The sequence below is a fragment of the Pholcus phalangioides genome, unplaced genomic scaffold (genome assembly GCF_987345545.1).
Source record: "Pholcus phalangioides strain wild (caught in Gottingen) unplaced genomic scaffold, Ppha-v1.0 ptg000009l_1, whole genome shotgun sequence".
Classification (NCBI taxonomy): domain Eukaryota; kingdom Metazoa; phylum Arthropoda; class Arachnida; order Araneae; family Pholcidae; genus Pholcus; species Pholcus phalangioides.
In genome coordinates, this window is record NW_028301602.1 from 36,868,550 (window position 1) to 36,896,116 (window position 27,567).

General features: G+C 33.0%; 1 protein-coding gene across 1 annotated transcript in view; it reads left to right on the forward strand.

Annotated features, from left to right (window-relative positions):
• Positions 1 to 1,230: 1,230 nt before the first annotated feature.
• Positions 1,231 to 27,567, forward strand: part of eRF3 (eukaryotic translation release factor 3) — a 29,732-nt gene continuing 3,395 nt past the window's right edge. Inside the window, exons 1-14 of the mRNA XM_089236052.1 lie at positions 1,231 to 1,590; positions 14,197 to 14,271; positions 15,254 to 15,421; positions 16,569 to 16,602; positions 17,806 to 17,914; positions 18,021 to 18,170; positions 18,844 to 18,998; positions 19,603 to 19,749; positions 20,785 to 20,878; positions 21,117 to 21,197; positions 21,364 to 21,465; positions 22,429 to 22,500; positions 22,709 to 22,798; positions 26,858 to 27,026. Coding sequence (XP_089092178.1) covers positions 1,359 to 1,590; positions 14,197 to 14,271; positions 15,254 to 15,421; positions 16,569 to 16,602; positions 17,806 to 17,914; positions 18,021 to 18,170; positions 18,844 to 18,998; positions 19,603 to 19,749; positions 20,785 to 20,878; positions 21,117 to 21,197; positions 21,364 to 21,465; positions 22,429 to 22,500; positions 22,709 to 22,798; positions 26,858 to 27,026 — 1,678 coding nt within the window. The 5' untranslated portion in view covers positions 1,231 to 1,358. The remainder of the gene's footprint in view (positions 1,591 to 14,196; positions 14,272 to 15,253; positions 15,422 to 16,568; positions 16,603 to 17,805; positions 17,915 to 18,020; positions 18,171 to 18,843; positions 18,999 to 19,602; positions 19,750 to 20,784; positions 20,879 to 21,116; positions 21,198 to 21,363; positions 21,466 to 22,428; positions 22,501 to 22,708; positions 22,799 to 26,857; positions 27,027 to 27,567) is intronic.

The window sequence follows — 27,567 nt, forward strand, 5'->3', positions numbered from 1 at the left end:
CTGTCACTTTGGTTTCCCCCCCCCCCCCCCGGAATGAAAGTGGTCCCCCCACGAACGAAATTTCTGGCTACGCCCCTGTTGTCGATGATACATTAAAAGCGGATTGTTACAGATAACAATCTCTTCGAAAAACCTTTATCGGGCCGAACGACGGCCCTAAAGAGCGTTCATGGCGCAGTTTGGGAACCCCGCTTCCCCTACTATGTAAGGCAATAATCTATTCTCAAGGGGGTTTGCCAATGTTGATGAACCTGATTTTCTCGGGTTCGACCAATGACTCCGACAATGGTGGGGCTGACAGGCTGGACCATCTTGAGAACATCATATTCCCTCAGGCAAAGTGTTTTTTATGAGGCTGCATACTTGGCTAAAAATAGGCTAATCAACTGCCAATTTACAGAACTATTTCGGAAATTATACTAGATGATATACTCATTATATATATGATCCCTAGGCTGTGCGTTAAGATGGCACGCTGACAAGGCTCAGCCCTGATGATCCGGAAAATTTGTTTTTGCTCTCCGTAAATTCATTATACAGAGGTCCAGGAACGGAGCCCCCCCCCCCCCCCCCAATTACATGCTTAATATCGAAAACTTTTAACCAGAATGCATTTTTGTGAGCCCCCCGCTGAATATGAAACCTTTCTTTCAAACAGACCAGGTCTATTGCCATGGATAATTTACTACCTAGTGAGGTGCGCCGGAAGTGTAAGTGCGTATCTAGCGTTGTCTCTGATTTTTCAGTGCTGCCATCTCTATTTCAGAAGTGAGTGAAGTTTAATGATTAAATATTTGTAAGTCTGTTGCTCTCTGTGGGGGACTTAACAGGGAGATCGGCTCGTATTCACTTCTCGAAGTTGGGAACCACAGAAAACAAACTGCAGCCGACAGTGGAGCCATGGACTCAGCGTTTCAGGTTTCGTCAGGCACTGGTATTGGAGAAACATAGAATCGATACTCAAACTCACGATGGCCCTCCCTTAGCCCGATAATGTCTGATTCCCTACACTGAATGAGACACAAAAACCAAACCAATCATTTGTAGACAATCAGTAATGTTTCGTTTATGTCTCACTGAAATATGGTCATCTTTATCAATCACGGGATGCTGCACTCTGTTTTACTTTGTTTTGTTTTTAGCGACCCCTTTCGGCGATTTTACCTTCTCCATTGAATATTATCTTTTCCCTCAGCAATGTTGGAGCATGCGTGCTAGCCAATAGCCCTTGACGACACGCGGATTTATCCGTATCCGTATGTTGTGTGTGTTTTAGAGTCGTGTATATTGGCAGGTATACTCGGTTCGTAGGATTTTTAATTTTTTTTTTATAATCGAACTATAAACAAAGTTGAGCGATGGATTCCAAGCCGGAAGATCAGACGACTCCGGATTCGTGGGAGCAGCATTCCGAAGCCGGCAATGCCGGAGGAGATGATGCTGGTGAAAATTTGTCCAAGCCTTTTTCTTTCCTCAACGTGGATGCGCCACCGTTCGTGCCATCATTCGCGACTTTGGCCGCCGCTCAAGCAAGGATGAATAATGATGATGAATCTCCAGAGAAGAAGGACGAGGAACAACCTTCACCAGGTGAGACAATACCTATCAATTCGTAATCGATCCATCTATCCGTTCATTTTATTGCACATGCCATCTATCCGGAGTGACGTCACGAATGGACCGATGAATGAAATTTTTGCATAAGAGACCGTGTTAATCGGTTTTACTTCTATAAATTTTCTTGTCATTGCAACACGATCCTCGATTCGGTTGTGCCCGTGACGTATGTGGTACCTTGTTACGTATACGCAAGTGTAGATGGCCAGCAGACCCGTATTCCTTGTGCTACTTCACTCCTAACCCGTAGTCACAATCTAGGTATTTACATCAACAATATGCCACTTGTTAATCATTATGAAGTATCATTTTATTTGTTATTACAATAACGTTTAATGAACATACCCATTTATAAAAAGAAAGCTGTTCATGCAGCATGTGAAGGTTGAAGTTGGTTATGAAAATTTTGATCATGGTAAAGACATATGCTAATGTTTAGTTTGAATTAGTTGTGCTGGAATTGTGCATGTGTACCTAATAGTGGGATTGGCTTATACAAGGGGTGTGGTGCACCTGGGCAGCAGCCTAGGATTTGGTTTATAATTGTGAATTAGTATTATTCAAAATGTAAAAACTTTATTTAAATAATGCTGTCACTCTTTTGAGCCATACCTTAGCAATGAACATGTTAAGAAAACTTGCGGGAACAGATAGGCCCATAATGTATCGGAAACAAGAATGGATGGCATCACAGAAGGTAAGTATGTATTTTTATGCCCCTAAGAGCAGTCAATTAGAGGCGAAGAAAAAGATGAGTTCACTCTTGTCTAGTGCCTGGGCATTGGACCAGGTATTGGGGGGTATATTTCACCCCTTCCAACATTACAAAGGAAGTGCCAAAACACATGCTTGCCCTGGCTGACCCAGCTTCTAGTTGTGGCACTGCCTGGAGCACCAGATCCCTCACTTCTCTAGTTCTTTAAGAAATCTTTTTGGAATAGAGATATTTTGGCATTCACAAAGTTCAACTCTATATGTTGGATATTTGAGATTAAAAACTTTAACCCCACAGAGAGAGGTGGGAAGGAGGAAAAAAAATATATGATGGCTCATGAACGAGAGCTGTAATATGGAAAAAGTTATGACATAACATAATTGATTGTGGCAAAATAAATTTTATGCAGATCTTTTGGGCATTCATTAAGGTCATATTTTCAAAAATAACTGGACCAAAAACTGGCCATTTTGCATTTGACTATACATCCCGATTTCAAACATTTTGTTAGGTAAAAATTAGGTTTGCCAGTTGTCGAGTTCACCCATAACCCATTATTCCACAGTCTACTAGCCTAAAGGCCTCTCACCAGGGTTATTTTTAAAGGCAGCACATGAAACTTTGCACCGGCAAGCTCGAGCTGCCCCGTGCCTGATAGCAGGTTATGACAAGTAAAATCCAACAGAATTGCAGGTGACAAGGATTTTTTTCTTTTGAACAGAGGTTTCCGCTTAATAAAGGTTCAATTGCCATAATACGTAAAATTATGTAATGATCTCAAAAAAATAAATTAAATTGGAAATGAAGTAAATAATTTGAATAATTTAATTAGTGAGTAGCAATTGATAAAAAATTTATTACTTGATACGATACATTATTTATTAAAAATATATACTGCATTTACTTCAACATTGCATTATATGCAGTCCATTACATACATCAGCTGTTCACATTACCAAATAGTGAGTAAAAAATTAAAAACCGTGCTGTGAATGAATTTTTTTTCCGTTGGTCAATAACAGTTTTCTGTATGCAGTTCAGTAGTTCACACCTTTTGCTGCCGGACTTTCAATAAACAGTTTTGTTTCAGAAATCATACAAAAAGCCTGAGTCATTGTGCTATAAAACAAAATTTCTGTGGTTCTTTGAAGGTTTTGACAGCATCTGTGTAAAACTTCACCCTACTCTGTTATTACTTCTGAAAATGATGACATTCATCTCATCTTCATCTTTTTCTTTTTGATTTTCTTAAAAATTTTCAAGGCGAGTGTGTATATTTGTTGTCAGTTTCAGTTTGTATGTTGTTTATGTAGTCCTCAGCACTGGGATCACAGGAAGCAGTTCGCATGAAATTTTGTATGTCCTGCATATATCATTTGGAAATTCAACCTTTGCACTGATTTCTCCCATAGAAAAGCTTACTTTTCCGAAAGATTCTGCAAAGATTTCAAGAAGCAACTGCCTTATGGCTTACTACATATCAGGGTTGTTTGGTTTAAAACAAATGGTTTTTAAAAAAAACCAGTCTGATTTTTTTTCTTTTTTTAAATCGCAAAAAGTGGCCAAAATGTTTTTTCCCCTGAAAAATATATTGGTTCATTATTAGCCAAAATTTTTCATTCTTGCCACATTTTGTATTCTTGGGGTACATTCTGATGGTATATCTTTAAGTGGCTGAAATTGTATACTGTATACCAAAAATTTCTTAATCTGACATTTTCTAATGAGCAATGTTTAGATCTTCATTAGCAGCACACTTTGAATTGATGTAAAAACCTATTTTTTTCTTTGCCCCTTCTTTGTATGTATAAATTCTAATAATTAGCATTTTGTACAATCATAACTTAAACATACTACAGTGAAAAGCCCATATAATGATCAAAGGTACCAGAGAAACGTATCGTTATAAGGGAACTATAATTATAAATAAAATATATTGACATTATGAATCAGGACTGGAGAGTAATATCAGTATAGAGAAGATTGTTATATAACATTATTGTACATTGAAACCTCGCTACAATGATACTTGATATAACGATAAATTCCTCTACAGCAGTATTTTTTCTTGGTTCGTAGAGTATTGCTATATCGAGGTTTCATTGTATATTACTTTTAGTCAGGGTTGGTAAAAAAACCAAAAAACCGGATTTTTTTTGGTTTAAATCAGGTTTTTTTTGTTTTAAATCAGGTTTTTTTTGTTTTAAATAGTATTGTTATTAAAAACAATAAAATTTTTGAAAAATCATTCAAACTTCTAATAATTAATTAAAATAAAATGTTTATTAATATGATTAACACTATTCCCATATTTAATTAATCAATAAATATTTCTTATATTTTAACAAAAACCAACTTTTGCAATTTAATTATTTTTTGCTTAACTCAATGGATTACTGTGTGTTTGAAAATTCTTTTAATGTTATTATTAATCATATAATATATAAAGGTTTTTCTCCAGTTACTTTCTATGTATTACTTTCTCAGTATGCTTAATTAGGAAGTTATTTTGCAAAAACTATAATAAAAATTAGGTGACTATAATGTATTTAATGAAGCATAAATAATGCAGATTAATTAACCATGATTAACAATATACAGGGTGATTATAACTAAAGTTCTGATTTCAAAACACTGTAAAAAAAAGAGTGATTGGCAGAATGACTTGAAAATTTACATGAATATTCCTGATGAAATAATTTTATTAAGTAAAGGGGGGGGGGAACTTTAAAATATAAAATTAATGACATCATCCAACACATGGGAAATTTGCTTGCAGAATGGAAACAATTGCCAGTCATGGCAAAATAACTTAATTATAGCATTACACGATTTCATAATTCATGGAAACATCACAAAAAGTGAAGTAATTGAACAAATAACTACAACTTACTCAAAAAAAGTTAAATATGTTGTCCACCGTGTTCTGGCTATGAGGTGAAAGCACAAAAATTCTTGTTTAACAACAGATCAGAGTATGCCCTGGTCACGATGTGGATGCGCTTGCAATTCACCTTTAATAAATCAAACGCACCCCCACGTTAATATTCCTAAGGATCTTCTAACATATAGAGGATGTGCTGAAGCTTGCAATTCACCAAAGTTTGTAATCTGACCACTGTTCATAACAAGTTGAGCTACCCCCACAGCCAGAAGTTGCAAGGGTTAAGGTCAAATGAACTGATGGGCAGCCAAGTGTCGAGCAATCCTGTTATTGTCGAAATGGGTCTTCAACAGCTGCTTTGCTGGTATTGCAATGTGCATCTTGATAAAAGTTGTTCTATCCACACACCGATGCTGTGGAAGTGCCGAAATGATGTGGCTGCACACAATAAATTATACTGCTGGCCAAACACAGCATCATCTACTCTTGCACATTTTGCACTACTTGCACTTTTTCTTTCGCCAAAGGAAATTCCATTGCTTCAGGAGTATCCATGCAAATTTCCAAGTCATTGATTCTGACCGGTACTTATTGTACAGTTTTGAATCAAAACTTTAATTATAATCACCCTGTATATAGCTGATTATTTTTCATAAATTTGCTACTACTACTATACAGTAGAACCCTGATTAACTGGGCTTAACAGTATGTGAAAGCATAAAAAAAACAACTATTGAATATTAACACAGAAATATACAGTAGGAGATGTGCTACTTCTTATGGGAAAGAAAATGAAAATGGTTGAGGTAATGTAACTGCTAGTACACTAGTCTTTGTCCTTTAGGGACAGCTGGTGTCTTTATTGGATTATAGGACCACCTGTCCCTAGCATGATGGTGTCACTACTGTTGCTGCTTCTTTGTGAAGGGAAAAAGAACCACTGTGAGATAATACACCACTACATTTAGATGTGTGATGCAATCCTTATTCATGAATTTGCTAAAGATACAGAATGTAGCGAAAGGTTAGAAAATGTTGTAAGAATGAGAAATTTTGGCTTTTATATATAACTTTAAATAACTAAGATACTTCATATGAAAAATATATACATATTCTGGCCACTTTTATGAGACTTTTTGAAAAAAACCGCTTATAAAATCTTATGCCATTTAAAGATATACCATCAGAATGTACCCCAAGGATGTAAAATGTGGTAAAAATGAAACATTTTGGCTAATAATGTACCAATATATTTTTCAAGGAAAAAATGATATTTAGGCCACTTTTATTTGACTTTTTGAAAAAAACCGAACTGGTTTTTTTCAAAAAAACACTTGGTTTAAACCAAACAACCCTGCTTTTAGTATAGAGATAGAGAGGCTATTGCAGACTATTTCTATACCATAAAAACTATTAGTTTGTATGGTATAGAAACTAATAAACTTGCTCAAGAGAAATGGTCCTAGACAGTGTTTTTTTTTCCAGACTTATATATATTCCCCAAAGCAGAATGTGCCAAAATGTGAGACGTATGTCGCAGAACAACCAGTGCTGTTGCAGAACAATCTGGAAGAATTTTAAGAATAGTGTAGAAAAATGCTATTATGTATATGCGAATTTTTACCGCAGAACATTTTCAGTCAGCTGAGGGCTCGTTGCAGAACATTGCAAAACATTCTGGTTTAGGGTATATATGTAAATCTCCCCTTCCTTTATTTTTAATAAAGGAAATTTAATGAGGCACACTGTCATGAAATTAGAATTTAGTGTCGTTCATAAACTTTAATTGAACAATTACATAAAGAAAATTTTAGGTGCAAATGCAGATTTTCTAGTTACCATGGTGACCTGGCGCATAGGATTTGTCAAGCCCTGCTTTATGGCAAGGAAATTTATAACAATAAGATCAAATGTGCTCTCTTCGCGTTCTCGTAAAGTCATTTTTCCGCTTTTCCGAGACTTAGTTCGCCCTGGACTGTAGTATGCTGTAAGGTTTGAAGACCATAATTACAGAGGGACATAGACTTGATTGAAGGGGTGCATAGAAGAGCAGAGCTACACGTTTCCTTATTGGCACAAGGGGGCTTGAGTTATGAAGAGGGACTTCATCTTTTGAATATGTTTACATTAGATAAACGCAGGTGTCAGGGAGATATGATCGAAGTGCTTAAAATTTTCAACAGGGTGGATAGGATGGACAATCATTTATTAATTCGCCTTCAATTAACTGTTTTTACAAAGGACACCAGTATCGACTGGTAAGGGAAAATTCTAGGTTAGGGGTCATTCAAGTATTACGTCAGCATCGAGGGGGGTTTCGGATTTGCTGACTTTTGATGACAAGGAGGGAGGGGGGTTTGAATGTTGCTTACGTCATCAACCACCCTTTTTGAAGATATGAAATATTCTAAGCTGCTGATGAAATTTTGCTGGCAAGTGGGGGGGGGGGTTAGTGTTTTACTGACAAAGGGGGAGGAGGGAATCAAAAATGGCTAAAAATCTGTTTACGTAATACTTGAATGGCCCCTTATGGTGTCGCAGGGAATTTTTTTCCAATAGGGTTGTTAATAAATGAATAGCTTACCCCTGTGGGTAGTAAATTGTAATACAATTGACATGTTTAAAAAGAAATGCTATAAACATGTTGGGGTAAATTGAGAAGCTATCCATACTTAAAATGAGACAACCATAATACATTATGGGCATTGTATAATATTTTGTCATGTGTGTATATATTGTTTATAATTTTTTTGATTGCATTTTTAATTGGGTTGCTGTATTTTAGTAATATGACATCCATACTTGTTATTAGTGTCTTTTCTCAGCCAACCTCATTGGACATTTTGCCTGTTTGTGGCTTTGTATTTGTATTATATTTTTAAACGGGTTGGCAAGGGTTTGTGCAGTATGGTAAAACCGAAACCCTTCTGTCCAAAACCTCTTTATAACTCAAAGTGAAAAATCTTAGTTTGATGAAGTAGCTTCTATAATCAAATAATAAACTTTATATTATGTTATTAATTACATTGAATTTAAATTGAACGTGTTCAAAACAGGTTTTTACGCTATGTTTATTTTATAAAACATCAGTCATATAATCATTACTCGCCAAACGAAATTCTTCGCTCATGGTTCAGTTATGATTCCTGTGAAACTCGCCGTTTCAGGGCCATTACCTGGTTTTTGTAAAAAGTATTCATTTTGATATTTATGCACCTGATATTCTAAACCTTACTACTTTATATTGCCCACGAATCAATCTTAGATGCCGTAATATTTTTTATGTTCCTCCATATCGTTCTAATGTTTTGAAAATTTCTCCATTGTACCGATTTTTAAGATGCAAGTAATACTGATGTATATTTTTAAACTTTTATTTTGTATATACATATGTTTTTATCTTTACCTTGTATTCATATATGCAAACTGTGACTGGACTTTTGCCTGTAGTTTGTATTTTTTAATTATTAAAATATATAATAAAATTTTGAAATTCAAAACAATATATGTAAAGGGTTGTATGACTATCTCTTTCTCAGGTTATCGAGCTGTGGGATCGCACTTGAAAACTGAACTGTCTTGAGATTAATTTGATTTATTGAAACATATGAAAGATACAAGAATCTAATAGAAATGTTACATGAAAATTAGAAAAATGCAATAGATATGACTACAGAATGAAATTAAACTTATGTAATAATTGAACACTAACAAGCAAGCTCAGCTGTGCTTCTTAACATTCGATAGCACATACCATAGCTTTTTCTCCCAATTGCTCAAATTTAATTAAGCATTAGGCCTAATGAATAAAATACAAACGAACTGCAAGCAAAAATTACAAACACCAAAAACCTGTGTTTATGTAACATGAAAGGTTGGTAAGCCCAAATTAACTTTGTGGATTAATATTTTTCTGTTAGAGAAAAGTGATTTTATTCATGAGTTCTGTCCCCCATTAAAGTTAATGCAACTCAGTATCACATATGGTAATAATAAATACACACCTGAATTCACTCTATGTACAACCATAGGGCCATTTAGCATCAACTAAAAACAAGTTCTATTAAACTGTCAAAAACCTCAAATATTGCTTTTCAGTATAAAAACTTCCTTTGGAAATGCACATGTTAATTGCATGTAATGTTTAAAGTGACTATGTTATACAAGGAATAAATATTTAATATGATGCTAAAATAATTTTCTTCTCTCTATGGTATTATTTTGGACAAAATATATATATATATATATTTTGTCCAAAATAAAACCCATGGATGGGCTTTTAAAATATACAATTTGAATAAAGCATAGCATAAACACTGCAAGGAAAACTATGGAATGATTTGACATTCTTTGATTCAAGATGATTCTTGACCTTCCGAAATTTCTTCAACTGATTATATATGTGCTTTGATATAAACCATCTGGTGTACTCTTTTTTACAACAGATAAGTGTTTAAAAAAGTTTATTACATCATATATGTAATGTTGATTTCTGTTGTTATTAAATTATCTAGATCAGCGGTTTTCAACTGGTGTTCCGTGGAGCCCTTGGGGTTCCTTACGCTCTCCAGGGGCTCCGCGGCCACTCGAGGAAAATTAAAAAAAACCAGTAAAATTTAAAAAAATAAAGTAACTTTGATGAATAATTAAAGAATTGGCCTATGGAGCTCCGCCATAGAATTTTTTTACTTAAGAGTCAAAAAAGGTTGAGAACCGCTGATATAGATAATCACTGAGATACTCTTATTGTGCATAACATTGAAATATATCTAGTGATCAAAATATTAAATTGTAGAACTAAAATGTCATTTAATTTGGCAATGCTATCTTGCACATGAAGGTTAAGAAACTCCTGTAACTTATCCTTAGTCAAACATAGTTATTCTTACTTCTGCACTATGATATGGTATATTTACTGGCATTTATAATGCAATGGTTTTCCAATTGAAGCTGTATTTAATTTTAAATGTGCAAACAAATGCTTTAGGTATCAAGTCCTGTCAGCTCTGCTTTGGTTGAAAATACTCAAAAAGCTCTGTGAATTTATACACCCTGAGCGCTAAGAAATTTTTAGATGAAAATAAATGAGTTTAATTAGTGTATTAACAGATTCTGTGTGAGAATATTTACGTGGAATAACATTTTTGGGCAGATCAGTAAATTTAAAATATCAAAATAGATCCTAAGTAATTATAATTTAGAATATAAAACCCTTTAATCTACATAAAAGTGTTTTTTATGTAGCATATCTATCGGGTTAAAAACACTATTTGATAATAAGTTTTTTACTGTTTTAATACTGATTTATAGTTTCTGAAGTCTAAAACTTAACTCTGTGATGCCCCCTATCATACATATTTTGAATAAGCAGCTCTATTCCACTTGGCAAATTGAACGCAGGTAATCAGTAGATTAGATAAAATTAACCACAAAATTATATTTTATTTGTTCTAGACTCTTATGTTGAAAAATTCAAAATTGCAAATTATAATTAATATTTTGTTTTAATTATTGTAATAAATTTATGTTTAAAGCATTATAATATGCAAAAAAGTTTTTCATCGTGTTATATACCTATTGTGTTTAAAACATTATCAAAAAGCATTCATTTACGTTTTTGACGGTTTAAACCTGTTTTTGATGCTTGTCATGTCAAAAACCCGCAAAAAACCAACACTGATTTAAACTCTTTGAGGACACCCAAGGCTATACTTGTCCTCCATTAAAAAGTATCCTTTCCTCAAAGAAAAGATACATAGTTTACACAAAGCGTCAGTTTTGGTTGGAAAACAATTCTCTTTGTTAAAACAGAGGCGCCATCTGTTGTGAGGTTTCTAATAGCATATGCTTCATGTGTTAATACTACCTTTCAGAACTTGGTATGCCTTGGTCTGAAGACTGAAAAAAATATAAATAGCAGTTCTGTTTTTTTTTTTTATGCAAAACAGAATTATTAGAGTTTATAGGTTTTGTGCCCCCACCTGCGTGTATCACGAACAGACAGTGAATCATTACTAAGAAGGCATGAGCATGTCTTCATTTTGCAGCTTCCGAATCTGGTAACCCTAGTACTTAACGGTTTGAGTGTGCGTGTCTAGTGTTTTGTGTGATGTGTTTTAGCCCTGCTATTTATTTTTCAAAATATCAGTGAAGTACAATGATTGAATATTTGTACCGTGTTAGGCCTGTTGGTCTCTGTGGCAGAATGTTTCAATGGAGAAATTGGCTGTCATTTGCGCCTCAAAATTTTTAGAACCACAGAAAACCAACTCCAACTACACCAGTTTCTTTTAAAAAAAACTAGGTCTAGCCTTGTCAAGTTGAATCTCTCTCTTTACTGTTGAAATTTTTGAAGTAAGGTCTGTGATTGAGGTCAGTTGTTCAAATTTAAAGTTTTAACGTTATGACTGAGTCGTCAACTAAATTTATTTGGCAAGCTAAATGACTCTTTAATGTTTATCTTCTACATCTTTGAGGTAGTCTCGTCCATACCCATTAACTGGGCTGTCTTTGGCCAATCTTAATGTTGAAGGAAAAAAACTTGTGTGCTTGTGATTGATTCTGACATAATGTGAGTCCTGTGTCTATTTCGTTCTTTTTATATATTGTAGCTGAATCTATGAAAAAATTGTGTAATATTTTTCTTTTTTTGATATTATAACCAACTTTTCAAGCGCAACTACAAGTAGGCCTATCTTAAAAACTTACACTTTCCTTTTTATTAATAAAGATTTCCAGGGCGAAATAGTTGGGACGAATGACCCCATGATCAGCTGACTGGTTGCTGATCCCTGATGTAAAGTAAAAAGAAAAGACTTTTCAAATATGAAGTTTAATATTTTAGGTGTATATATAGTACAGATTTTTTAGTTCAATTGTGAAATTTTTTTTTTTAGTTACTGTGATTAAGCCATGATTACTTAGCTACTAAAGCCAGCTGCAAAATTTTAATGCTAATTTGAAACTGTTGCCTATTAAACGTCAAAGATTTTTATTTTTGCTGAACTTCAACTGAGTAGTAACAAGGATAGAAGAATATTTTTCAATTTCTTCACTAAGCCCTATAAAAAATAGTGTTGTCTGAAACTTTTCAACTGAAAATTATGAACTGATAATGGAGTTGGACAACAAAAATTTTATGAATTCATGCCAGCATGCATGCTATAACATGGGAAAAGGTCATCAAGTTCAAGAAAAGTTTTATCTTAAATTTTTCTTTCTTAAAGAAAAAAATGTTTGGTTCTTAAGAGATTTGTTTTTCTTAATTGGTTGAAGAAAAATAAAATTGTCAAGTCCTGCTCTACTTGGCTTAATGAATATTTGAGAGATAAAGTTTGTTTCGATGAAAGAGACCTGGTCTTCTTTCAAACATGAAGAGTTGTCTTAAGCTTTAAAAAATTCTTAATGCTCTGCTTTTGCTCTTGAGATAATTTGAAGGGCAAATTCAAATGCAATGAAAGATTTCTAAATGAGAATATCCTGTTTATTATGAAATCCCACCTGTATATTGGTGATTTTGTCATAGTGAGGAATAGTTGAGAAAAATGTTTCAAAATCGGGCCAGCTTTTGCAGGATCTTGACCAGATCAAACCTAATGGGTGTTTAGGGATTTGCCAAGCTGTCTTAAAGTGAGACTGTCGTTAAAATATTGGCCACCCTGCTTGAAGTCTTGCTTATTTGAGAATTTATTTTTATTTTATTTTTTCATGCTTTGACCATAAATGCATAAAAAACGACTGTAGACAAAATTATTTGTGCATTTAAATGTCTCCAGCGTTGCAGATGAGGCGCTAAACATTAAAAATTCAGCTGCAATGATAAGTATTTATTCTTCCACCATTATTTTCAAATTAGGAGGCTTTTCAAATTGGCATGATTTGGAGCACTTGTTATACTGGTGATAGACACATTCCTATTCGTGCTTGTGATTTCCATAGCATTTTTTAAGTTATTTTATATTATACACACACACATTAGGTTTCCATGGCTGCCATTTTTGTAGGCTAATTGTTGACTAGTTACTTATGACATTGTTCCCAGGGAAGTCAGGGACATATACAGAATATCTGGCAAAAGTCAGAAAAATATGCCAATATTTGATAATAGGGAAGAGTTTTGTGAAGGGGGGAAAAAATTCAAAAAACGAAAATTTCAAATTTGGAAAGTTATGATTTTGAATTATATTTCTTCGTGAGGCGAGGAAAGGGAAATGTCTGAGTTTTCATCAGGGAAATAAGCAGAATTTGCTGGGAACCATGTACGAGTCATTAACTTGAAAACAGTTAAATGTGTGCTATAGAACATTTAACCACAGTATTTGCATATATACACAGTATACATATTTACATTACACAGTATAAATGTTATATTTTGAGAGAAACTTTTCTAAATCAAATCTTTGTGTCTAATAATATGAAATGTAGTATTATTTACTGATCTTATGATGACCACTACTCCATACTTCCAGATGTTAATAAACATGATGGCTCGTGTTGACGTTTCAGCCAGGCGAATCAAATGTTATTGTCTATCATTCTTTATTGCGTTTTTCTGTTTAAAAATATTTAACAATAAAAATTCTAACTTTCGTGATGTTAGAAATGGTTGACAATAAAGTTGCAGCTTAAAGCACTACTACGTATAAATAGGGATGCCAAAAAACTACCAAACTCGTTGGAAATCATGCAAAATAAAAAACAAAACAATGGTCTTCCCAGTAATCTGTTGGTACTTATTTACTTTTAGAAGTGTTCAGGAAAATATTGTACAGTCAGACCTGTGTATTACATCACCCCTGGGGACCAAGTAAAAATTCCTTCATAAGCAGTAGGGCTTGATAACGAGTAATTTCAGTTCACTAATATGCTGTCAGGGACCAATAAAAAATGACAGATTACGTTATATTGAGGTCTTGCTGTAAGTTGTAACTGTTTTTGTTCACAAAGACTATTTGATTTATCTCATTATTACTTGTTTCAGACCCACCTCCTTTAGCTATGGATGTTGACTCCCCAGTTGGAGATGCAAAAGAAATTGAAGATGATTCCCCAGCTGGTAAGATATTTTTAGCTGTAGCTTTCATGCACACGGCTTCGCTTCGCAAAAGAAAAGCTAACAATAATACAGTGGAATCTTAATAACTTGACACTCTAAAAGTATGGATGAGCATGTTGCTTTAAGTAAATGTCAGGTTAGCGAGGTTTCATTTGATCTGACCCTCCTAATTTTTAAATATCATTTGATGATACTTATATATATCTGTAGTTAAATAGTTTCATTCCATCGTATATAAATTAGCAAAACCAAAAAAATTATCTGCAATTTTCTATGAAAAATTTCAGAATCTCAAATTATAGTGAAAAAAGCATAACTATCAAAATATGTTATTTGCAAATGAACAGTGCAATCCCCAAAAGTTAGAAAAACTCATTTTTTTAACTTGAAATTTTTATTTCAATTAAAAAAAAAACTTCAACCATCTCTTGCTCAAAAATCTCGTCTCATCTGCACTCATTTGTGACTTTCGTGGTCCACAGCTCGAGTTTCCAGGCTTCAAAAAGTGGAAAATGGCCCTATCCCAAGGTATGAGGAAGTATTTTCAACCAATAAATGTCCAAAGAAAAGAAACAGAGGTGTTGAAATATATGAGAAAAATGTCATGAAAATTTATCAACTAGCCAATTTATGGCTATTTTTGAAAAATTAGCTACGGATATCACAATGCGAATCGTAGTTGACTTGAGCAAATTTTAGCTATCTTGTGTCACGTTAGAGGTTTCTTCCCATGGAATTTAATATTATGCCAATCATGGGAACAAATGTCAAGTTATTAATTTTCTACTATAATAGGCCTATACATATAAAATAAATCATCAGTTTTGTATAAGACTTTATGCTCTCAATAGACAAGATCTGTTTTTAATGCATGTGAAATGATACATCTTACTAAGACATCTGTAAACTTTGAAGCCAAAAACGTTGCTTCGTTGATATATTAATGGATAAATATGTTTGGTTGTCTTTTTCCCATTGTCAGATTGGGAAGATGTTGAAATATCTAACAATCACATGATTGAGGAAGAAGATGGAGACGTTCCTGAAGAGGAAGTGGAAATAGTTCCGAAACTTAAAAAGAAACAATTGAAAGAGGAGGAAGAAGGCTCCAGAAAAGAGCATGTTAATGTAGTCTTCATCGGCCATGTTGGTAAGGAAAATTATGAATATCTGAACTTCATGATTGAATGATCACCTCAACTAAAACATTAGAATTTGAGTTTAGATATTGTTCCTAAAGCATATTATGACAATAGTCATAATAAATATGTAAAGCCTGGAAGAAAAAACCATCATGGTTAGACTTCTAGTTAACTGATAAGTTTTTTTTCCATCAGACCTGAAGCGATCAACAATGTATGGCGCCTTCTCAGTATGCTCTTGCATAGGGTTGGCAAGTTTTTGTCACAGTGGAAAAAACCATGGTAAAAACTGCCCTGGCCAAAATTGTTTTTTGTCCCATATTTTTTTTACAATTAAAAAAAAAAAAACATGAATTAGAAAATCAGATTTATCTTTTTGAAATTTTATGAATAAATGATTATAAAGATTTATGCTTATCAATTTTTTTATAACAAATCTAGGTGATGCATATTTTATGTGGATAAAGCAAATATTTTTGGCACATTTTTGCCACCTAGGAAAAATTCACATAATTGAAAAATTTGATTTATCTGTTTTCAGTTCTATAAATAAAATCTTTTACTTATTTAATTTTTTAATAAATCTGGGTGATGAATATTTTATTTGGATATGGTTTCATATTTTTGGTTGCTGAATATTAATTTTTATACCAAGTAATTTTATGTTTTCATATTTTAAGTTTTTATATTTAAAAGAATATTTTGCAATTGAAAAATCAAGCTTGGTATGTCTTGAGTAAAAAAGAATAATTTTTACCTGGTTTTTTCTACTTTTTGTTACTGTCCCTGCAAAAACACAACCCTGCTCTTGCAACCTACATCTATCCTATAGGTCTACATTAATTGGCATTTAATTTACAGTTTATGATTTTTGGGCCACTGGGGGTTCGTATGTCAGAGTGGTTGTAAAATATAAGTTATCTTAAATACCTGATATCTATACATACATATAGTTTTCTAGTTTTTTATAAACAATGTCCCACTTATCTCTAGAAATTCTGTATGAATGAGAAATTGTATTAAAGATGTACTGCACCAAAATTTTTGAAATGACTAGTATCTACTGGACTTTATTGATGAATGGTTTTTTATTATTAACTTTAAAAACATGTTTTTATAAAAAATATTTCAAACTCACATTGTCATTATTTGCAGATGCTGGTAAATCAACTATTGGTGGACAGTTACTGTGAGTGTATAAATTTTGGGTATTTATTTTTAAATATAATTATCCTAAGCATATTACAGTGAGGTCTAATCCCAACTGCTGTGCCGTGTATTTATGACATCTGTCCACTTAAAATGCAGATAGCTATAGTTACAAACAGGAATGATTTTTAGCAATGGATAAGACAATTACCACACTTCTGACCCAGCCCTAAGGCCATGTTAGGCATCAAAAGTAAATTAAACATTGCAATCCTGCTCGTAGGGTAAGATAGGTCTCGAAGGTCCAGATTCAAGTATGAGCAGTTAGCGGTTCGAATGAGGTTCCACTCTCTTAATTTCTTTCGTGTAGTTTTTGTTTAAGATGCAGATCCATAACCAATGAACCAGTCAGAGAGGGCCTTACTAATAGATAAGGTTTCACAGGGATGTGGCATCAATACAAGTTCATTTTGTTAACTTTTTTCCAAAACTAGTGGTTGCTATCATCACACAGGAAGCATTTAAGTTATATTACAGGATACTCTGTGGAATAGAAGATTGCTGGTCTTAAGGTTCAACTTCTGACTTTCAAATGACTACTACACCAATTTCCAACAACTGCAGTATGTACTTTTCAGCTTGTAGTGTGCTGCTGTGCTCTTTGAATTGATGAACTTGAATTTGTAATGTTGAAATACTTGAATTCATGTTGCATGTACATCATTTGTACGTTCAGAGGGCTGTGATTGTATAAGATTTGCTGAGTTAATCAATTGGTTGTCTCACTCATATCATTAATGGTCCATGGAAAAAAGAATATCTCGTGTTTTTCATAATGTGGTCTATATTCTGTCAAGCTTCATTTCTTTCCTTCCCATTATTGTAATTTTAATGTTTTAATATTTCAATAGCTTTTCTATGTTTAATATAGCTTTCTTTTGAAAAAATGTTTTTTCTTAAGAGTGAAATTGAGAAGTTGAGGTTTTTAATCTCAACTATTAGTGCTAGAACCATGTCTAATTTTGTCATATATTCTGTCTTGGTACCCTATTTGGGAATTCGAAGATGTATTCACTTCAAAAATCAAAAATATAACTTTTTGTAGTTATGTGAAGATGATTATTTAATACTTACAGGATTTATTCAGATATCTTGTCTTTTAAGTGGGTAAAGAAAAAATTGAAGTATTTAGTCTGTCTTTATTGTTATTGTTTGAAAAATATGGAATTTTCATTTTACTCAGGTATTTGACTGGTATGGTAGACAAAAGAACTCTTGAAAAATATGAAAGAGAGGCAAAAGAAAAGAATAGAGAGTCTTGGTATTTATCATGGGCACTAGATACTAACCAGGTTTGAGAATTTATCATGTTTATGTATGTGTGATATTGCATGATTCTGTTATGTTTTGTGATTTTTTTTCTTGGAAATACAAATATCAATATTATATCATTAACAGGAAGAAAGAGACAAAGGGAAAACAGTTGAAGTTGGACGAGCCTACTTCGAAACGGAAACCAAGCACTTCACTCTATTAGATGCTCCAGGGCATAGAAGTTTTGTACCTAACATGATTGGGGGTGCCTGCCAAGCTGACCTTGCCGTTTTGGTAAGTTTTTCGTACAAACATATGTTGATATATTTATCAGGTTTTTTTTAAATTTTGCTTTTTGCATTTGTATCTTAGTGCTTTTCAAAAATGGATCATTTAACTATGGTGTAATTAATTCGGGCCTGTCGGGACCACACCCAAATTGAAATTTTATGTTTGGTAGTGGGAAAATGCTTGAACACTTTGACCTTATGTCTCTTTATTGTAAGTTTATTTGCTGTCACAAAAGTTAATGATGGAAAAATGTTTTTTTAAAGCTATTTTTAAAGAATATAAATATTTAAATAATCACGCTATCCAATGCAGGTCTTGAAAAAAAATGGCACCAGTCAAAGTTTTGGAAAGCCAAGCACATTTTTTTAAAGAGAAACTGTCCAAATTAATCTTTTTTCAACTTTTGTAAGGCAGTGTTCTTGATGTTGGCAGACACTAATGTAAATTTAAAAAAATTTGTGTTTTCAGACTTCAGTAAAAACTTGTGAATAGGGGTATAATATTTTCTACAATTATTTTGTAGGCACGATGTCTGGCGCCAGAGATTTCTCCTGATCTATATACTGCATTTTTTATTACAGAGTCTGACTTCATATTATCTGATTGGTTATTCATATATCTGACTTGGATATTGACTGTTAAATTATTGATGCGAAAATTGGTTTCTCTTATATAGGTTATATCTGCTAGAAAAGGAGAATTTGAAACTGGGTTTGAAAGAGGAGGCCAGACAAGGGAGCATGCAATGCTTGCGAAGACAGCTGGTGTTAAGCATTTAGTAGTTCTTGTTAATAAGATGGATGATCCAACAGTAGAGTGGTCCGAGGAAAGGTAAGTACAGTCAGAATAGTGCATACATTCTGCTCCTTCGTTTCATTCTGAAAGTTATGTCTGTTTATTCATATTGCGTATGTTAGCATCATGTCAGATTCTCTCAAGGTAAAGTAGAAAATGGATTTGATATCTGGTTTTCAAGTTTTAAGAAAAAACATATATATGTTTATAATCAGATCAGATGTTTATGAAACACAATGGCAGAATTGGTATGTAATTTTACCAGAAAATCGTGAGAACAAGCTCTATTTTTTGACCTTGTACCTTCTGTTGTTCAGTGAAGTCGAATGGTAGAATGAATGAAATATAGACATAAATAGTTTGGAAAGGGTATGATATTTATGGTGACTTGATGTTTCTGTATACCAACTGATATCTGCGATGTCGACCACTACTGTGCGAAATAAATATGAAATGTTTTACTTGTGAAGAAAGTCAAATAACCATTTGACTTTAGATGGTTGAATTTGCAACATGTTGAATATAGGGATTATATTTCTTAGCTCTGGTGTGTGGAGTACCAAGTAACGTTAGTACTGAGATGTTCAGTGTATTCTGTTGATGTTGCATCAGTTAGGGACAATTTTATTTTTTTTCACAGGTACAATGAGTGTCGGGAGAAGCTTATTCCATATTTGAAGAAATGTGGTTTCAATCTTAAACTTGATGTTGCCTTCATGCCTTGCTCAGGATTGACAGGGGCATTCTTGAAAGACATACCAGATGAAAATACGAGTCCCTGGTATAGGTATGTTGATTTTTTTTTTTTTAAATATGTTGGCAATTTTATTGGAAAACGGGTATTAAAAGACAATTAAAAGAAAAAATCTCAGAACTAGCACTTTGTGTGATTAGTAGCCTGTATCCAAATACATTCTTTGAAATCCATAGCCATTTCAAAGAATTTATTAGCAGGCATTATTTAATTGTGAATTGGAAAACTATACTTATTGAATTCATGATCGTTCATTTCAACATGCTTTTTTGTAAAGATTGTTTTACTTTTTTACATTCAATTGTCTCTTGACTAATTTTCTTTATTTTTCAAATAAAAATTTATATTATAATCCCCCTCCCCCAAAAAAAATGTGAGGGCTGTCCACATGACACCCTACTTTATTCTTTTCTCCTTGACTGCATGATTAGTGGCCCATGAAAGTACTGATTTACTGAAGGCTACAGGCATGATGAGAAGGATAGTAAAGCTAGGATTAAATATAGGAGAAATTGCGAGAAACTATGAATTGCTGATGAAATAGTCATCCAATCTGAGATGTTGAGAACTGCTCACTAATTTGCGATTTTATTTTGGGTTCCCTAACACTTTTTTTCAAACCGAGTGCTACTCTGGTGTATGTCCATAGGCAATTTGCAGATGAATGAGTTAAAAGGTAACATTGACACACTCCCTTTGGAAATGATAACTATACCAATTTCATATTGAGAAAGACTCCACAGGTGAACAACTCAACCCCCGAAGCAAAATATGCCGAAATGTGCGACGTACGTTGCAGAACAACGGAAGAATTTTAAGAAAAGTGTAGAAAACGCTATTATGTAGATGTAAATTTTTACTGCAGAACATTTTAAGTTAGCTGAGGGGTCGTTGCAGAACAACGCAAAACATTCTGCTTTGGGGGGAATCATCATCAATGCAGTACGGATTGAATTCCATTTTGTCTGCCATGGGTTCGAGGGGATAGTTAATTTTAAGTCCAATTTTAGGACCATCTCAACGTTGTTAAATAAGCTTTACTATGTGTACACTTTTATTTTATTGCAGAGGACCGACTTTCTTGGAGTACATCGACTCTCTACCCTCTCTCAAGCGGCCTGTTGAGGGACCTTTCATAATGCCTGTTGTTGATAAGTATAAGGTGAGTTCACCTAAAAATGCTTTGCTAAAAAAAAAGAAAAAAAAATTACTTACTACTTGTAGTAAGTTAATTAAGTAAAATTACTACTTGTAGATTTTATTTTGGAAGCTCTTCGAATTTACCATTGAAATCATGAATTGTAGTGTGCTGCGTATTTTTATCATTGAATTTCTAAATAGTTTTGGTTAACTTCTTTGCTTATAAATTAGTGGCCATTATTCAAATTTTCGATTTATAGGATATGGGAACAGTTGTACTTGGTAAAGTTGAAGCAGGAAATGCTAAAAGAGGGCAACAGCTGTTATTGATGCCAAATAGAGTAAGTTTATTTGTCTACTGAGTTCTCACTGCTGATTGTCATTTGGTTCTACCAAAAAAAAATTGATCTGGAAGAGGTTTAACCATTTATAGAAATTTTCAGTGCTTAAAAAAATTGAATTACTTGGAAATAAAGGTCTGATGATTTATCTTTCAATTACTCCTAGAAAGCTGTTGAAGTTCTTCAATTGTGGTCAGATGAAGATGAGGTTTCTTCTGTTAACTCAGGAGAAAATGTTAAAATAAAATTAAAAGGTGTTGAAGAAGAGGTACATAGTTTTTCTTACTTATTTAATTTTTACATCTTAGAATGTATTTTATTGTAAAGTATAATTTTCTTCATATAAATACCAGTTATATATTCAATGTATATATATATATGGAATAAATTACATGTCAGAACTGTTTATAACAAAGCTAAGTTTAATAAGAACTCAGTGATGTATGACTTTTTATAAACTTATTTGCAGATATTCTTCTCTGCTTGACATTACTATGTTGCATTGCAACTTTTTATAATACTCCCCCTCGTTTGGGACAACATTCTCCAACATATTTTTTGTATACTGAACTGATCATATTTCTCTTGTGACATTTTTGTGATATATATAGGTCAAACTTTTTTTTTTCTTTTAAATCTTATTTGACTAACATAAAACTTGCTACATATCGAATATGTAAGAGTTTGGGGTTAACTTTCGGATTTGAGCACACCAAATTATGCTTTGTGTATGTTTGCATGAGAATTCCATAAGCACAAAACTAGATGCATTACTAGAAAAACAAACTATACAGTTGGTTGAGATCGAATGTGCAGAATGAATTTGATATTTCACAAAGTTCATTATCTGAAACTTTTAGTTCAAAGAATTTTCTGACGATGATTTATTGGAAAGGAAAGTTGTATATAATGTACTTACATTCAAATCCGGTTATAACAAACTCCAAGAGACCGGAGAAATCACTTTGTTATAAAGGAATTTCAGGTTTGCATTGTTCTTATGAAAACTTGTTTGAGGGATTAGAAAAGTGCTCGTTAAAACGAGATTTTCACTATAATGGTATTTGTTAAAACGGGATTCGGCTGTATTATCAGTTATATAAAATTTAATCACAATAAGCTTGTATTAGCTGTGTTTTCATATCACTATACATATTGGTTGAACAACTGAAAACATTCACAAACATATATATATATTCTTCACATCACATCTTTGTTGTGTCTTTTATAGGAAGTGTCGTCAGGTTTTGTCTTATGTGATTTTATCAGCCCATGTCGAACAGGAAAGGTTTTTGATGCCCAGGTATAAGATTATATAAGAACAAGCTTCATTTCATATTCTTTATAAAATATGATGTGGAAATAATATTTTTTAATGGTATTTAGTTATTCATGTATTTACCGCAGTAATCGAGTATGTTCAGACTTTTTTTCCAACTGAGTTTCTGACTTGCAGAATTTATTTTTTGAGCTATTACTCATGACTTAACAGGCCATGTACTTTGTTTTAGGTTGTAATTTTAGAGCACAAATCAATTATCTGTCCAGGTTATAGTGCTGTTTTACATATCCACGCCGCAATTGAAGAAGTATCTGTAAAGGCAAGTTATATGGGCTTATCCTTTTTTGTTAATATCAGATTTAAGAATTTTTTCTTTAAAAAAATGGTTTTTCATAATTGAGTTGAATTAAACACAAACTTGAAGGCATTCACCAACAAAGTTAATAGCTCAAAAGCTTTTTAAAAATTTATTTTTAAATATTGGCATAGGTGGAAAATCCGTGGTAATCATGCCAAACTGCTAAGATTTCTGATGTCTGTTACATTCTGCCACAAAAATGCTGAAATTCTTCAATTCTGTGCCATCTTGTATCAAAAACAAAATTTTCCCTTAAGAAACTAAAGTTGCATAACAATAGAGAAGCAGACTTTAAGATGACATCATTTGACCTCCCCGCAATTTATTTCTTAGAGCCACAAATAAAATTAGCTTAACACCATCCCCTTCCCAGGATTCTTGGCAGGGTTGAGTTTTTGACATTACAAGCATCAAAAACTGGTTTAAATTAACTGTCGAAAACCCAAATGAATGCTTTTACTATTTTGAACACAGTAGGTATATTACATGATAAATGTTTTGTTGTGCAGTGAAAACTGTAAGACTGACACTGTATGAGACGGAAACCTGCCGTAAACAAAATCAAAATATAGTCTGTACAATGAGGCTGTTCTGTTCCATGCAGGTTTCATTGTATAATTACATTATATTTTTAAACAATTTATTATAATAATTAAAACAAATATTATAATTTGCAATTTTAAATTCTTCGACATACAAAATACATGAATTGCTGCTCATCTACAGTGCAACAAAAATAGCATTCATTTGTTTTTCCAGCTATTTTTTTCCCCAAAAAAGTTGACTTCTTTTGACTTTCACTTTCCTTACATTAATTGTTTTTGAAATTTCATCAATTTTCGCTAAAAGGAAAATTCACGTATCCTTTAATAGAATGGAAAGCTTGCGAAAGAACGTGTTATCATACTGGAAAAACAGGAATGATGAATCCATCATATCTTTCCCCATCAGGAGTAGTGACCCAAAAACCAGTCTGTGAATTCTACAATCATGAAACGTGTCTTTCATCATCAGGAGTTGATATGCAAAAGCTGGTCGGTAAATTCTATGATCATGGAAAAGTGATGAAGTCCCAGAAAAGTTACTAAATGAAAAAGCCAAGAAATAAGAGAGGTCAGATTTTCCCAGCAAATTTTTTCCCATACTAGATTTTATCCTAGAAAATCATTGCCTCTTATTGGGCTGAAAATAAGTTTTTCAACTTTAGGTACGAACATAGTTGTGACTTTTTTTTATTCTAAAAGTCGGCGCCATTATAGAGTGGTTAAAATTGGGTGAAAAACCTGAATTTCTTTTTTTTGAGTAAAAAAACTATTCTGCCAAATAACGAATGTTAAATAGACAATCCCACCGAATGACGAGTGATAAATTGACAACCTGCCAAATAACGAATGTTAAATTGTTAATCCCGGCATATAATGAGTGTTAAATCGCCGAACAATTTTTTTCAATGCCACCAAATAACGTGTGTTAAATTTCCAAACATCGTGGCTATTTCCCAACTTTTTTTTTTTGTCTCCCCCAATTGAAAAACTTCAGTAGCCAAATTGCAAATCTAACAAGATTCCGGCAGGAATCATGCCTACAAAATTAGGGGGAAATAATGTTTATATATATAAATATTTTCAAACTTCTGATTTGGAACATAAGTAGCATCTCCTGAGCAGTGCCTGATGTTTCCAGAATCGGCTTACTTCTAGTCAAAACAATTTTTGACTGGAATTACCACTTTTACTAGTGAAGGAGAGGGGGTAGTGCCCTGATTGCTCAAACATTTGGCTACACCTCCACTGGGTTCTTGGCAGGGTTGGGTTTTTGACATTACAAGCATCAAAAACTGGTTTAAATTAACTATCGAAAACCCAAATGAATGCTTTTAATATTTTGAACACAATAGGTATATTACATGATAAATGTTTTGTTGTGCAGTGAAAACTGTCTAAGACTGACACTGTATGAGACGGAAACCTGCCTTAAACAGAATCAAAATATAGTCTGTACAATGAGGCTGTTCTGTTCCATGCAGGTTTCATTGTACAATTACATTATATTTTTAAACAATTTATTATAATAATTAAAACAAATGTTATAATTTGCAATTTTAAATTCTTCGACATACAACCTAGAACAGATAATATATAATTTTATGGTCCATTTTATCTAAACTACTGATTACCTGCATTCAATTTACTAAGTGAAGTAAAGCTGTTTATTCTAAATATTAGTGTAAGACCAAGTAAAACCATTGGTCTGTACCATAAAATACAAGACAATCTAACAAACTTATGAAATAAATCGCTCTGGACCTGTGCTATTTTTGAACATTCATCCCATGCAGGCTACAGTGGTTCCAGGTAGAACAATTATACTGACAGCTAGGAACCTCCACATCTGGGAATGGGGGTAGCCTAGGTCGTTATTTTCTATAGACACTGGGTCACAATTTTTCATGGGTCCTTTTATTAAAAAAATATATAATAGCCCTCATGCAATCATGTGAATTAATAGCAGGGAAGGCTTGGGACAAAATTCCCACCTGTGCAAGATATCATTTTGGTGTCCCTCTGGTATATAATCCGAACGAGTAAAATTATCTGGGGGAAACTTGCAGATTTATATATGCCATGAGTAATATAGTGAGATATAACGTAGGCAGCTTAGTTGTTGAAGCTCTTATCCTGGGCTTTATATCCACCCACTTCATAAACTTATACATATTTATCATATACTACTTGAGTTGTGTTCCAGTTAGATGAAAAGATGAAAGCTAGATGAAATGAATGGGGAATTACAGTAGTTTCTGCAAATTATTCCATCCAATACAGTCAGTTTTTGAAATTTTGTGGAACAATTTTTCATTCTCATTTTTGATTTAGAAGATAGATGGCAACACATAACAAGTGCAACATTTACATGCATTATCTTTTCCTCCCTTTCAAACCAACCACAACAATTTTTAGGCAAAATAATTTTAATTAATGCTCATCTGGAAACCATTTTTCATTGAACACTAAACATGCATGTGAATGGCATAAAAGGAAATGGCATATCAAGAAAATAAATAGTAGAAAATGAATAAGAGAAAACTTTGAAGCAAAATGAGAGACTGAAGATCTGTTATAGATGATGAAAAATAAAATACATGGAGCAATTACAAATCAGTGTAAAATAGGGAATGAAGACAGGTGTACTCGGACTGAATTTTTTTATGAAAGTACAATCATTTTACTAAAATTTCTAATAGTTTGATCATTATTCTATATTTTTTACTCATTCTATTAAATTTCTAATAAATATTCTAAGATTGGCCCAGCAAAAGACGTCATCTCAAAGTAGGTTGAATCAAATCGAGGTAATGATCAAGAGCAAACTCAGAGAAACACTTATCATTTTAAATTTGAAATAGGTAAATTCTGGTAAAAGAAGCAAGGTCAAACATTCAAAAATACTTGAAACTGAAGAGAACAAAAAGCACAACTTGAACTGGCATCAGTGGCAAAAAAGAAATTCTTTTCTATATAATGAGTGTTTCAAGTCTCTCCTCTGATAATTTTTTTTTTTTTGATTTAGTGATTACTGGATGTACAAGCTAAATCTAAAAACATTGATTTTGTTAAAATTATATATTTTTGAAATCTAAATACCATGTGTTAGCCTCTCATTTCTTGATATTGTAGAGCATGTAAAAATATAAATATGAAGTGTCAAATTTTTTTCATAGTCTAAAATTTTTATTCAAATAATTAATTTCTTCTAAGGGAAATCTCTGCATTTTGTGTCTTGTGGGGGGTGACACTTCCCTCCTCTTTTGAGCTATCACTGTTTTTTGAAGTAAAAGTAATCCTGTGTTTTATTTACTGCCAAAATTTTAAAGTGCTACAAAAATAAAATTTTAATTTTTCACCCTTGTATTGGACACATAAGTTTACTCTTTATTAGTTTTATACACTCCGATTTTGAAAATAATAATGTGTGTGCTATGTGTGCATTGTGTTCATTTCTATTCTTTGTTTTCCGTAGGACCTTATTTGTTTAGTGGACAAAAAAACTGGAGAGAGGGGAAAAACACGTCCAAGGTTTGTGAAACAAGATCAGATAGCCATTATGAGGCTAGAATGTGCTGGTGTTATATGCCTTGAACCCTTCAAAGAATTTCCACAAATGGGAAGATTTACCCTAAGAGATGAAGGTGAATTTTTATTTGATTTTAGTGTTGATTATGAATGAAACATAAAAATAGCATAGTATTTATGGCTGTCATACCATAGAGGATGACAATTATGATATTTTTGTGTGGATCTGAATTCCCTACAAAAATCACTTGCAGTCAAATATAAAGGGATATTTTACCTGCGGAAAAATGTGACATCATGCTACCCATCTCCAATTAGATCATAGTTACCAATTTTTGCAAAAAGAAGTATGATAAATTAGATCAAGCCAACAAAATTAAAATCACCATTGAGCCAAGACTGGGACTAACCACACTAACCAGGATGTATCAGCGGCTTGGTACTAAAAAGTGAAAACCCAAAATTTTATATTTTAAAATATCTGAATTTTAAAAATTCACTTTGTGATAGAACTGAATAGAAATCTCTTCTTGCATTTAGTTACAGTAGGGAGCATATAAGCAGAGTTGAGAGTTTTGCAGTATGTAGAGTTATTTTTCCATAGTTCTCATAGTATGCATAAATGAAAGTGATTTTTCGAGTTGTGTTGCCTTTTTA